Genomic DNA, 13,766 nt, shown 5'->3' on the forward strand with positions numbered 1-13,766 from the left:
TCTTCTCAGCCTCAATACTCGGTGCAAGACCTTGGCTATTTACGTTTCGAAATTCCCCTAATGAATCATATATGGTCAAAATCATTCATTTAAAGCGCGTGAGGAATTTAAGGTCGCAACTCAAAACTGCTAAGAGGAAAAAAAAGACTGAAATAGAAGTGCCAGTGTAAGAGATTGAGTACAACCAAAAGCATGTATTTGGCTCAAGCAATTAAAAACAACGCCTCAAAGAGAGGACATGAGGTAGTTGCTTTAAGAGAAATGAGTAGGCAACAGTCACCGATAAACCATCTATCCTCAACAGCTCCCTCCTGTAGGCATATATGCCAACATTGCTGTTCTGCAGAATGAACAAATCCTGCGTGTACCACCTGGCAACCACGATACATCTCATTATTTTAATCTCGTTTTGAATATTCGTTGACTTCAAATACCTGTATTCAATAGAGACGCTATGCTTACTTCCCTCATGTCATGAATATGCATAGACAAATCGAGGCAATTTGGATATTAAGTGTGTTTTCTCGCACCAAGTCTCTCAACTAGCAGTGATTGCCAAATCCGTATAATCCAGTGTCACGTGATGTAGGTCAAGAGTTCACACAAAGACTTCATTTCATTGGACACTGGGTAAGGAACGGTTGAAGCTAACTTGCTAGCTACGTATAAATGTTTACATTGATTTTTGCCTTAGATTTGAGTGTGCAATCCCAAATTATATAAATAAATCTGCATGAAAACCTAGTGCAACAATATAGCTAATGCTATTTTATCATTTTTTTTTGCGGAAAATGTCTGCTTTAGTTCCAGTTTGAAATCCCCCTTCCCTGTTGTCTGCATTGCCTGGCTAAATATATAACGTTATTTGCTTTCTTATATTTGTTGTTTTTCTGTGTGGTTATCAATACCTTTTTCTGTTCTGTAAAACGTATCTAGTGGCAAAGGCTAAGCCCGCCAGCCTTCCTTCCTAACTAGTTAGCATGCTAAATAATCATTCATCAAGTTCCTCAATCATTTGATCCACGGCGCATTTTGTTGGTTGTTGCTCGCTACGTTACCTAATTAACGTTAGTTATCGAAACATACACACAGGTTCACATTGGCTTGCTATTATTTGCCAATTAACGTGAGAAAAATAAGACAATGCTACAAATAGGAATTCATTCCCACATCCGATGATGCCTGTATTTGTGTTACAGCCCGATGATGTAAACTTGTGTTTGCATTGCTGGGTGGATTCAGACGTCGATGGAGTTGGGTAATGTTATGTTGGACATAGAGCAGGTCGTTTTGGGGGAAGAGGTGATGACCAGTGCCACAGCGTCCACCATTAAGCCACAGACTGTTCCTGCTATCCAACCCTGTAAGCACACATTTGTGTATATCTTTTATATTTTTCCTCCCTCACCTTTATTTAACCAGGTAGGCCAGTTGAGAACAAGTTCTAATTTGCAACTGCGACCTGGCCAAGATAAAGCAAAGCAGTGCGACAAAAAACAACACAGAGAGACTTGGTGGGAGAACACATGGGATAAACAAAAGTACAGTCAATAACACAATAGAAAAATCTATATACAGTGTGTGCAAATGGAGTAAGGAGGTCAGGCAATAAATAGGCCAATAGTAGCGAAGTAATTACAATTTAGCAAATTAACGCTGGAGTGATAGATGTGCAGATGATGATGTCCAAGTAGAAATACTGGTGTGCAAAAAAAGTAAATAAATACAATATGGGGATGAGGTAGGTAGTTGGATGGGCTATTTACAGATGGGCTGTGTACAGCTGCAGCAATCGGTAAGCTGCTCGGATAGCTGATGCTTAAAGTTAGTGAGGGAGATATGTCTCCACCTTAAGCGATTATTGCAAATCGTTCCAGGCATTGGCAGCAGAGAACTGTAATGAAAGGCGGTCAAATGAGGAATTGGTTTTGGGGGTGACAGTGAAATATACCTGCTGGAGCGCGTGCTACGGGTGAGTGTTGTTATGGTGACCAGTGAGCTGAGATGAGGAGGAGCTTTACCTAGCAAAGACTTATAGATGACCTGGAGCCAGTGGGTCTGGCGACAAATATGTAGCGAGGGCCAGCCGACGAGAGCATACAGGTCGCAGTGGTGGCTAGTATATGGGGCTTTGGTGACAAAACAGATGGCACTGTGATAGACTGCATTCAGTTTGCTGAGTAGAGTGTTGGAGGCTATTTTGTAAATGACAACGCCGAAGTCGAGGATCGTTAGGATAGTCAGTTTTACGAGGGTATGTTTGGCAGCATGAGTGAAGGAGGCTTTGTTGTGAAATAGGAAGCCGATTCTAGATTAATTTTTGGATTGGATATGCTTAATATGAGTCTGGAAGGAGAGTTTACAGTCTAGCCAGACACCTAGAATATGTGGACAACTACAAATACCTAAGTCAGAACTGTCCAGAGTAGTGATTCTAATCGGGCGGTCGGGTGCAGGCAGCAATCGGTTGAAGAGCATGCATTTAGTTTTACTAGCGTTTAAGAATAGTTGGAGGCCACGGAAGGAGTGTTGAATGGCTTTGAAGCTCGTTTGGAGGTTTGTTAACACTGTCCAAAGAAGGGTCAGATGTGTACAGAATGGTGTCTGCGTAGAAGTGGATCAAGGAATCACCCGCAGCAAGAGCGACATCATTGATGTATACAGAGAAGAGAGTCGGCCCGAGAATTTAACCTTGTGGCACCCCCATAGACTGCTAGAGGTCCGGAAAACAGGCCCTCCGATTTGACACACTGAGCTCTATCTGAGAAGTAGTTGGTGAACCAGGCGAGGCAGTCATTTGAGAAACCAAGGCTGTTGAGTCTGCTGATAAGAATACAGTGATTGTCGAAAGCCTTGGCCAGATCGATGAAGATGGCTGCACAGTACTGTCTTTTATCAATGGCGGTTGTGATATCGTTTAGTATCTTGAGCATCGCTGAGGTGCACCCGTGACCAGCTCGGAAACCGGATTGCACAGTGGAGAAGGTACGGTGGGATTCGAAATGGTCAGTGATCTGTTTGTTAACTTGGCTTTTGAAGACTTTAGAAAGGCAGGGCAGGATGGATATAGGTCTGTAACAGTTTGGGTCTAGAGTGTCACCCCTTTTGAAGATGGGGATGACCGCGGCAGCTTTCCAATCTTTAGGAATCTCGGACGATACGAAAGAGAGGTTGAACAGGCTAGTAATAGGTGTTGCAACAATGGCGGCGGATCATTTTAGAAAGCGAGGGTCCAGATTGTTTAGCCAAGATGATTTGCAACAGGTCCAGGTTTTGCAGCTCTTTCAGAACATCTGTTATCTGGATTTGGGTGAAGGAGAAGCTGGGGAAGCTTGGGCAAGTCGCTGCGGGGGGTGCGGAGCTGTTGGCCGGGGTTGGGGTAGCCAGGAGGAAAGCAAGGCCAGCCGTAGAGAAATGCTTCTTGAAATTCTCGATTATTGTGGATTTATCGTTGGTGACAGTGTTTCCTAGCCTCAGTGCAGTGGGCAGCTGGGAGGAGGTGCTCTTGTTCTCCATGGACTTTACAGTGTCCCAGAACTCTTGGAGTTAGAGCTACAGGATGCACATTTCTGTTTTAAAAAGCTAGCCTTTGCTTTCCTAACTGACTGTGTGTATTAGTTAGTGAAAAGTTGCATATCGTGGGGACTATTCAATGCTCGAGCAGTCCGCCACAGGATGTTTTTGTGTTGGTCAAGGGCAGTCAGGTTTGGAGTGAACCAAGGTCTATATCTGTTCTTAGTTCTACATTTTTGAAAGGGGCAGGCTTATTTAAGATGGTGAGGAAATTACTTTTAAAGAACAACCAGGCTTCCTCTACTGACAGGATGAGGTCAATATCCTTCCAGGATACCCGGGCCAGGTCGATTTAAAGGCCTGCTCACAGAAGTGTTTTGGGGAGCGTTTGATTTTGATTTAAAATAGTTGTTTATGTGTTTGAATTTCCTCTCCTTTTATTGCAGATCAGCATGACAGCCTACAGTGTTTTCAATGCTTCATTACGTTTTGTAATGCCAAGGCCAAGGAGAGGCACATGAGGAAGAGCCATCGTGAGGAATACAAGCAGTCGCTCCAACAGGTACGGAATGGATAAAAGAAATTCAAGATGCATTGCAGGAGTAGGGTGAAATTGCCCCTAGATGCTGATCTTGGGCAATTTTTAAGATTTTCTTTAGTAATGCTTAAGTTTAGAATTCAATCAAATTTTAATCAAATGTATTTATAAAGCCCTTCTTACAGCTTTTGTCACATAGTGCTGTACAGAAACCCAGCATAAAACCCCAAACAGCAAGCAATGCAGGTGTAGAAACACAGTGGCTAGGATAAGCTCCATAGAAAGGCCAGAACCTAGGAAGAAACCTAGAGAGGAACCAGGCTATGAGGGGTGGCCAGTCCTCTTCTGGCTGTGCCAGGTGGAGATTAACAGAACATGGCCAAGATGGTGGAACATGGTGGAACATGGTTCATAGATGACCAGCAGGGTCAAATAACAGTTGGGGAGGGCAGGGGGGCTGATTGTACCTATGGGAAACTTCACCCCGGAGCTGCAAAGCGCACAGCTTAGCAGCAGGATGCTGTAGCCCTGTATGCACATAATATATAATGATGTACATGACTTCTAACACTTAATTGCTGTTTTGTGTTATTTGGCAGACCGATACGCTGTTCACCTGTTATGTGTGCGATCGTACCTACTCCTCCTCTGAGGAGCTGACACAGCACCAGACCTTACACAGACTGGAAGACAAGCCCTTCCGCTGCCCCCACTGCCAGGGAAGCTTCCGGACCTTCTCTGAGGTGAGACAACGGTCTTTCAATGAAAGTTGTAAGGTCTTTTGTCTCTACTGACTTTTAGTCGTGTGAAAGGACCCCAGTAATCTTGGTTAACCCAGAACTAAAATCGTTCCAAATTTGGTCAGACGCTCGATTAGGTTTTGGGGGGTAAACGTGTAAGAAGTTGAGATTTCCAGTTTGCGACATCTCCACCCTCGCAAAAGGACACTCTTAGCCAAAGCCCTACCTTCTGATATTTTCACCTGTGTTTATCATCCGTTGAAGCAAAGTCGTTTAACCCTTTATACCCGTACTCGGGTTGAAAATGGCAGATTTGGGCACTGATAAGCTATAAATGACATCAGAGCTCAGGCTCTGCGCTTCATTCACAGTGCTGTATGGCTTTTGACTGACAGCCGTTCTGAACATCAACGCGGCAAGAAGTTGCCCCCGTCCTTCCTGCTAATTGGGTAACTTTTACAGATTTCTGTTGTTGTTTGAGGGAATTCTGTAAATATGAAGAAGACTCAATGTATTTTGAGAGATGAGACCTTGAAGATTAAAATAAATACCACTTTGATGTCATACAAGCAGGCCAAACACCTTTGAGTCCAAATGTGCATATCACATTTCCATATCACAATACTCATGTCATATACAGTGTCAATGTTTGTAATCACTGTTTTATGTACAGTTACAAGATGACATGGTTTCAACCTGAGTTGTTCTGAACAGAATGAGCCTATGTTTGTCTATTGTGAAGAAAATTCACTGCAGTACACGCATCTGAAGGCACTCATGACTCCTTTCTATGCGTACCAAAATTCTGATCTGTTTCGCTGAATTGCCAGACACATATTTTATAACTTAGGGGGCAGGTAGCCTAGTGGTTAGAGCGTTGGGCCAGTAACTGAAATGTTGCTGGATCGAATCCCTGAGCTGACAAAAATCTGTCGTTCTGCCCCTGAATAAGGCAGTTAACCCACTGTTCCCTGTTAGGCCGTCATTGTAAATAAGAATTTGTTCTTAACTGACTTGCCTAGTTAAATAAAGGTTACATAAAAAATACATGTTGGAAATAAAACAAGCTTTCAAATGATTTAAAATGGGCCATTTTTGGATTGTTTAAACAACAGTAATTGTGCGATGGTGGGGATTCAGGGCTGTTCCAAACAACTACAAGTGTGCTCAGCTCAATAAAGCACCTTATATTTGAAGACTCTTCTTTAGCCTTGTGCACACTGCAGGCCAAATATGCTCAAATAAGTTTTGTTTTTCAAATTACGTTTTGGAATACTGACTGTCCAAACAGGAAGTTACAAGTGACTAAATCAGACATATGTGTTCAGACATCAGTCATTTTCTGTCATGGCTCTGCTTGTCATAGTAACAACCGGTGTATGTATGTACAGTGGTGTAGGCTGATTGGTGGTGGTGCTCGTGCTTCCTATCACTCAGAAGTTATGTAGCAATAATGCCTGCCATGGAACTTTTCCCGGTTGCTTTGAATGTTCAAAATCATAGTGTAAGAACACTTTTTAAAGCCTCAAATTATAAGATGATCCAACTTTCAAAAGGAGTCATTTTTGGCTAGTCACAGCAGTCAGCTATAGCTAGGTAGCTGTTTAGCTTTCTAGCACATTCACTCATTTTGTTTGTAAACAATTAACAAGCTAGTTAGCTACAACCTCCATGTTCTTGTCAAACGCAATAGAGAGGGCAAATAACAGTTTGAAAAACCACCTGAGGGCAAAAAAAATCAGATTTGACCGTTCAGTCACAAGTCGCATGGCCAGGTATCGGATTTGTATCTGACTTCAATGTGGCCTTTGGCTGTTCACACTACAGGAAAAATAACAGATTTGAATCGGATATGCAAAAAAATAGGATTTGAGTCTCTTCAAACTGCTTGAAATGACTTAGGAACTGTGCACGTGGCCACTTGTAGACTGCAGTTATTACTCTGTCAAACCATTGTAAAAAAAAACAAAAAACAAACATATTGCACCTACCCCACGTTTTTCAGAAATATTCTTATGTTACTGAATATATCCAGAGTGTTTTCAGATTTTGTTATTAACAAATGCAGTGAAAAGTACAGTAAATGTAAACTGCACAAAAATCAGGTGTAATGTTTGGATTCAGTCTTGAACTGTTATCAGCTTTGGTCGAATAATTTCCCCATAACTTTGTATTTCTTCTGTAAGAAACATTTCAATTTAGCCCTGTCCATATAGGCCAATTCCCATGAGTGTCAGAGTTAAGCACTGCCTTTGCCCAATCCTGATGCGTCTAAATTACCAGTGACGAAAACACAAGACCCAGAATGTATTAATGCTTCTTATTATCTTACGCATCCCATAGAATGCAGACAGATCTACGGTACCAGTTATGTTTAGTCTGTCCATGAGATATTAGGACCCCAGCAATATTAGCTGTGGTCATGGCATCAGCCAATGGGAATCCCAATAAAGATAAAGAACCGGGGGCTAGGCAGGTGCTGTGTAGTGCATCTGCCTTCTGTTGTCCATTGGTGCCTTGGTCCCCATGTTTGTTTCCTCAAGATGCCCGAAGCCTCTTACAATTTTGTTTCTGTCTCTCATAGTTGACAGTCCACCGGCGACAGCTGTGCAAGGAGCGGCAGAGTGTGTGCAAGGAATGTGGCATGGTATTCCGGGGCCCAAACCAGTTACGCACCCACCGCCTCACCCAGCACCCCCAGCCACTGGAAGAGGAGGATGATGACACCAAGACTCACCGTTGTGGCAAGTGTGGCCGCGGGTTTGAGGCAGAGGTGGATCTTGTGCTGCATCAGGAGAACTTTGCGGGTGATCAGCATTGCGATGCAAAGGTCCTGGCCAAAAAACGTGGCCGACCTCCCAAGAAAGTGTCTGAGGCAGCAAACGGAGAGAAGAGTGGTGAAGCTGAGGAGGGGGGAGAGGAGTCTGTGGCAAAAAGAGGGAAAGGACCGGGGCGACCCCCTAAGGAGGAGCTCCAAATTCCCTGTCCTGAAGCTGAGTGTGACCTCACCTTCTCCTCTGTTGCCCTTCTCCGGGCCCACAAGAAGGAGAAGCACGGGCGGCCGCCTCAACCTCGCAAGGCTCACCCCTGCTCTGAGTGTGAAGAGAGCTATGCCCGGCTGGAGCAGCTCAAAGCCCACATAGCCAGGGCTCACAGCTCTGGCCGACTCAACTGCCCCACCTGCGGCAAGAGCTTTAGTCGTGAGAGCAACCTAAAGGCACACCAGAAGACACACACTGAGGGAGAAGAGGCAACAGACAAAGAAAAGAGATAATCTCGGGAAAGGGAATATCATCATGAAAAATGTATGTAATGGTTTAGGGTTTTGAAAATATAATTTTGAGTAAAACAGGCCTTGATGTGGGTGGGTTTTTGTATGTTCAAGATGGGGGTTTGGAATATGTGACATACCATACACAAAAGCACTTGGATCATTAGATTGTTCCTAATTGGTCCCACCGTGGTTATTTTAAAGTGCTTTTAGAAAAACAACAAAATGTACTGTGTATAAAACTCTTTATACAGATGTGTACATAATTGTGAATTACAACTGCCCCCCCAGAGTGGGAATCTATTTGTTTCCATATTGCCAACACCCTTAAAAAAAATATAATTTTGTATTGATATTACGGATCTAGAGCTAGTCTAACGAGTTGCCTCAAATGTGAGAAGTTTTTGTAACTTAGTATTGATTTTAGTAGGTAATCAATGGGTTTTATGGTGTACCATTCCACTCATAATTTAGTTTGTTCCTGTCAAGGCATCTTCTGATCATGTACATTTGTATTGGTCTGGAGAATCCATTGTTCCGTGAAGGATGTCATTGTTGTATTCAGGTGATCTTGTACTTTTTTTCATCCACAATGAAATAGTAATGCATTAAACTAAGGAGTGATTTAAATTGCAGTCTGTAATCAATGTGAATTTAAGGTTATGGGAAATGTCACCCTGAAATGAATGGAAACTATAAGCACTGAATAAGATTGTATTGTGCTTATCTTTTCCATTAATTTGGGGTTGTTGTGGCAGAAGGAGCTAATGAGGAGGAAATCCAAAGCCTTGTGGCAGAAAAGGGAAAAGATGAGGAGAGGTCAAGGAGGAAGAAAGACAAAGGGATAGAGAATAACAGCCTCAAAAGCAAACGCTTGTAGTGGAGAAGGGAGTAAGGATGAGAATAACACATTGAACGAGCTAAAGCGTGAGCTGGAGATGATCCTGGCTAATTGGAGAGGAGATTGGTTAAGGAGGGATGGGTCAAGGCCAGCCTGGAGATGGAGAGGAGCAGCAAAGAAATGGGAGAATGATGCTGCTGAAGGAGATGGATGCTTTGGAGAAGTCACTATCCAAAAATACTTCCTGAATATTGGCAGGTGGTGAGTCAAATGAAAATGAGCATCATGGAGAAGGTGTGCAGAGAGAGATGGAAAGACATCTTTTTTTTGGGGGGGGGGGGGTTATTTTATATCATTGCTGTGCTCACTGCTTATGGTTGTCATTTAAAATAAGAATCTGTGTGGTTACCTGCACAATTTTATACTGAACAAAAATATAAATGCAACATGTACCAATTTCAAAGATTTTACTGAGTTGCAGTTCATATGAGGAAATCAGTCAATTTAAATATATTAATTTGGCCCTAATCTATGGATTTCACATTCCTGGGAATACAGATATGCATCTGTTTGTCACAGATATATAAAAAAAATGGGCCTCAGGTTCTTGTCATTGTAGTTTTGTGCATTCAAATTGACATCGATAAAATGCAATTGTGTTTGTTGTTCGTAGCTGATGCCTTGCCATACCATAATCCCACCGCCACCATGGGGCACTGTTCACGACGTTGACATCAGCAAACCGCTTACACAATGCCATACACTTCTGCGGTTGTGAGGCCGGTTGGACGTACTGCCAAATTTTCTAAAACTACGTAGGAGGTGGCTTATGTTAGAGAAATTAACATTACATTCTCTGGCAACAGCTCTGGTGGACATTCTTGCAGTTAGTATGCCAATTGCACGGTCCCCCAAAACTTAAGACATCTGTGTCACTGTGTTGTCTGACAAAACTGCACATTTTATAGTGACCTTTTATTGTCCCCAGCACAAGGTGCACCTGTGTAATGATACTGCTGTTTAATCATCTTGATATGTCATACCCGTCAGGTGGATGGATTATCTTGGCAAAGGAGAAATGGTCACCAACAGGGATGTAAACAAATGTGTGCAAAACATTTGAGAGAAATAAGCATTTTATGCATATGGTCCATTTCTGGGATCTTTTATTTTAGCTCATGAAACGAACACATTACATGTTGCGTTTATATATTTTTTCAGTGTATATACATACATATTATGGTCAAAAGGAGAGGAATAAGTGGGCAGAAGGGGAAAAAGGCTAAAAGTTACAAACATTTACTGTAAGTGGACTGAATAATAACATTTTTAGATATTATTTTACTATAATTTATGTTTATTTGATTTCATTTGAATTATTTTGTATAATATATAAAACACGAATAAAACAAGCTGTCTATGTATGTACTCATTCACATTCACAAACACTCGAAAGGACGCTCAGAATGATGAAATATAACAAACTCGTTTTCCCATGATGCAACGGTATTTCCTTCCTATCTCGCGCCTTTCCATCTTGTTTTACCACAAATCAACAGCGTACCACCACCGTCGTTGTTGTTGTTGTTGTAGTAGTAGTAGTAGTAGCAGCAGCAGAAGCAGCAAGTGAATAATGGCGGAATCGGTGGGGGGATTAACATATCCTGCTAATGTGACTGGCTTTAACACTCCGGTCGTGGCCCGGTCTCGTTTCCCGGGCCGGCCATGGACATCTCGTATTCGGCTACGGTCTGAGAAACGTCCGCAGCGGGGACGATTGGACTCGGAAGGTGGAGAGGTAATCACTGGAGGCCCGAGGCCAATCAACATTGGACTAACGTTGTGCGAGGACCCGTCACTGCTACGCTTACTCGGGATTGCTGACAAACATAGGCGCCAGAGCGAGGCGGGTTTCTACTCAAGCGGGAGTGAGGTGAGTTTCCAAGCCATGCACTGTGTACCAGCCCCACACCACAGACCCAATTAAAACGTGCATGTTTCACAGCCCTTTCTGTAATATAGGTGATATTGAGAATCAAGTGTTCGCGATAACGTTCATACCTGGGCTGGTAAACGTTAGCTAGCTATGTAGCTTTATATCTAAATTAAACAATAATAATGTTGAAACTTCAACGCTTGCTAACGTTAGCTACCAATCCACTACTCCGTGGCAAGTTGACAAACTAGTAGGTAACATGGTGACAACATATCCAAGGTTGACCATCTCCTAGACTGACTAACTTTACCTTTACCAGGATCTTTGACAAGCGTTTATTTTAGGTGGTGAAAATTTCTGTAGCAAACGCCACCGTAACTGGATACAAGCTTGTTGTCTGCTTCCCTGGAAACCCGGCGTTGAATTGTGTCTGGCAGAAATGAGTTTTAATCTGTAAAGTTTCTTCCCATGACACCTACAAGCCAGAATGTTGAATGCAATTACATTTTAGAGTACTAGTTGTCCGTGCGATTGGTCCTTTTGGTGGTAGGATTGTGAGACTATCCACAGGAAAGCATAATTAAATAAATTTAAAGCGCTGGTGGTGTGTTCAGATTTACAGTGCATTCGTAGTCAGACCCCTTGACTTTTCCACGTTGTTACGTTACAGCCTTATTCTAAAATCGATTCAATGGTTTTTGTTACCATCAATCTACACACAATGCCACATATTGACAAAGCATTCACAAGAGTGGTGAGGGAGACATAGCTGCATGTGAGCGCTCACATTTTTTAACATGTTTTTTAGAAAAGGTTGGAGTTGGAGTTAGAAACTTAATTAACCGGCGAGATTAGTGCTACCAAGGTTTCCTTTTTCCAAGCATTACAGAGGGTGCTCTAGTAAACAAACGGCAGAGACCTGAGGACACCATCCAACCTGGAACTGAGTGAGTAGTGTTTGGTCTGATGCTATTTTGAAAGCAAAGAATAAAAATAAAGTACATTACAATTATGTATTTTACTTTATGGGGCCTGAATGCTGAGTTAAGGTTGCCAGGCTTGCTAGGACAGACCAGATGCAACTTTAATTAGCACTGAGGTGTGAAGTGAAGGGTGTTGAGGCCTTTGAGCCCAACAAGTGGCAAGGAGTGTTTCAAGACTCCTTTGAAGCCCCCTCCTGCTCTTGAAAGACCACTGGCATTTAATACAAGAAATCTGCCATCAGAAATAAGAGCTTCTCCCAAGTGGGTGTGACACTTGCTCCCGTTGCCTGCTGCATTGCTGCTTGGATTCCACCTGGTGATCTGTTCACTGTCTCCCCCTGTCTGGTACAGGTACCACCACCATACTCCCTCTCCCGAACTTTCGCTCACCTCTAGCACACACACACTTTTGGCACACACACACTTTTATTTACCCAACCGTGGGACAGGCTGTTTGTTCCCTCACTCGGGACTCTGACTCTATTGGTTACAGACTTTTGGCCATCCTATTCGAACTACCTCTTGCCGGCTTTGTATTTATGTTACCTGATGAAATTGCTGTACAATATGATCTTGTTGCCTTCTGATGCACATTTATATGTCATAAATCAGCACTGCAGAGCTCTTCCTTTCCTATGCCTTGATTGCATTACTGTTGATGATACCTGGAAATATGCATGTTCACCCTGGCCCATCTACTATCCCCAAATCAGCTTCACTGATTTCTGCTCTCAGAAAAGCCTGAGTTTTCTGCATTTTAACACCAAGGTTATTACCTGAAATGGATCAGTTGAAAGTGTGGTTTCACAGCTCCAATCCAGATGTGTTGGTCATTACTGAGACGTGGTTAAGGAAGAGTGTTTTGAATACTGATGTGAACCTTTCTGATTATAACCTTTTTCGGCAAGAACGATCTTCCAAAGGTGGGGGGAGTCGCAATCTTTTACCAAGGATCACCTGTAGTGCTCGGTTGTCTCCACCAAGTCTGTCCCAAAACAATTTGATTTGCTGGTTTTAAGCATTAAGCTTTCAAATTGCTCTTTGTTGGCTGTGTGCTATCGTCCTCCATCAGGACTGGCCTGTACCTTACCTGCCCTAAGCTCTTTCCTGGCCCCTTACACACAGTCTGAAATTGTCCTGCTAGGTGACCTAAACTGGGACATGCTTAACCACCTGACGAAGTCGTAAAGCAATGGGACTCCCTAAATCTTTCTCAGATTATTACCAATCCCACAAAGTATGACTCCAAACACCCAGAAAAGGCTGCTCTCCTTGATGTTATCCTCACAAATAATCCTGACGGGTATCAGTCTGGTGTTTTCTATAATGACCTTAGTGATCACTGTTTTACAGCATGTGTTTGTAATAGCTGCTCAGTGAAACAACCTGTCTTCATTTGTCAGATGCTTGCTGAACATTAATGAGCAAGCCTTCCTTCATGAACTGGACTCTGTAAAATGGTATAGAATCAGCTTGGTCCCCTCTGTCGAAGACACTTGGAGCTTCTTTTAAAAAATATATTTTCAGTGGTATTGTTAACAAACACACCCCCATAAAGAAATTTAGAATTAAAAACCGGTTCAGTCCTTGGTTTGACCGTGATCTTGCAGAGTTGCTCCACTTCAAGAATTGCATTGGCGAAAGGCTCGGCACATGCATACTCAGGCTAACTGGCTATCGTTCAGGCAAATGAGAAATAAGTGTGCTCAGGCTTTCCGGAAGGCCAAAGTTAGTTACTCTAAGGAGCCGTTCTCTGTCTGTGGGTCTAACCCCAAGAAGTTCTGCGAAACGGTTAAAGACCTGGAGAATAAACCCTCAAAGCTGCCCATGTTCCTTCATGTTGATGATGTGGTTGTTACTGACAAGCAGCACATGGCTGAGCTCTTTAATCTCAATGAAGTGGTGTCAGGATTCCTATTTGACTCAGCCATGCCTCATTGCCCG

The 13,766-nt window shown here is 42.8% G+C and overlaps 2 protein-coding genes across 7 annotated transcripts in view; both read left to right on the plus strand.

Annotated features, from left to right (window-relative positions):
* The first annotated feature begins 333 nt into the window (after positions 1–333).
* On the plus strand, positions 334–8,692 carry LOC118398341 (zinc finger protein 436-like). 2 transcript variants are annotated; one of them, XM_035793577.1, is made up of 5 exons: positions 334–630; positions 1,200–1,363; positions 3,960–4,075; positions 4,651–4,794; positions 7,376–8,692. In XM_035793577.1, exons 2-5 carry the CDS (start codon positions 1,249–1,251, stop codon positions 8,063–8,065), a joined length of 1,065 nt encoding a protein of 354 aa, XP_035649470.1. In that variant the 5' UTR covers positions 334–630; positions 1,200–1,248; the 3' UTR covers positions 8,066–8,692. The 2 variants fall into 2 exon arrangements, with proteins under 2 accessions (XP_035649470.1, XP_052326598.1); XM_052470638.1 differs by lacking the exon at positions 1,200–1,363 and having other exon boundaries at positions 431–630.
* Positions 8,693–10,437: 1,745 nt separating this feature from the next.
* Positions 10,438–13,766, plus strand: part of LOC118398340 (histone-lysine N-methyltransferase 2B-like) — an 88,318-nt gene continuing 84,989 nt past the window's right edge. For 4 of the 5 annotated variants that reach the window (XR_004828605.2, XR_004828604.2, XR_004828606.2 and 1 more), the window contains exon 1: positions 10,441–10,836. Coding sequence is in view for 2 of the 5 variants with exons in the window: in XM_035793576.2 (XP_035649469.1) it covers positions 10,537–10,836 (300 nt within the window). In the remaining 3 variants the exon portion in view is untranslated. Of the gene's footprint in view, positions 10,837–13,766 lie in introns of all 5 variants that reach the window. The other variant, XM_052470637.1, reaches the window with a different exon arrangement.

Source organism: Oncorhynchus keta, chromosome 19 (genome assembly GCF_023373465.1).
Source record: "Oncorhynchus keta strain PuntledgeMale-10-30-2019 chromosome 19, Oket_V2, whole genome shotgun sequence".
Classification (NCBI taxonomy): Eukaryota; Metazoa; Chordata; class Actinopteri; order Salmoniformes; family Salmonidae; genus Oncorhynchus; species Oncorhynchus keta.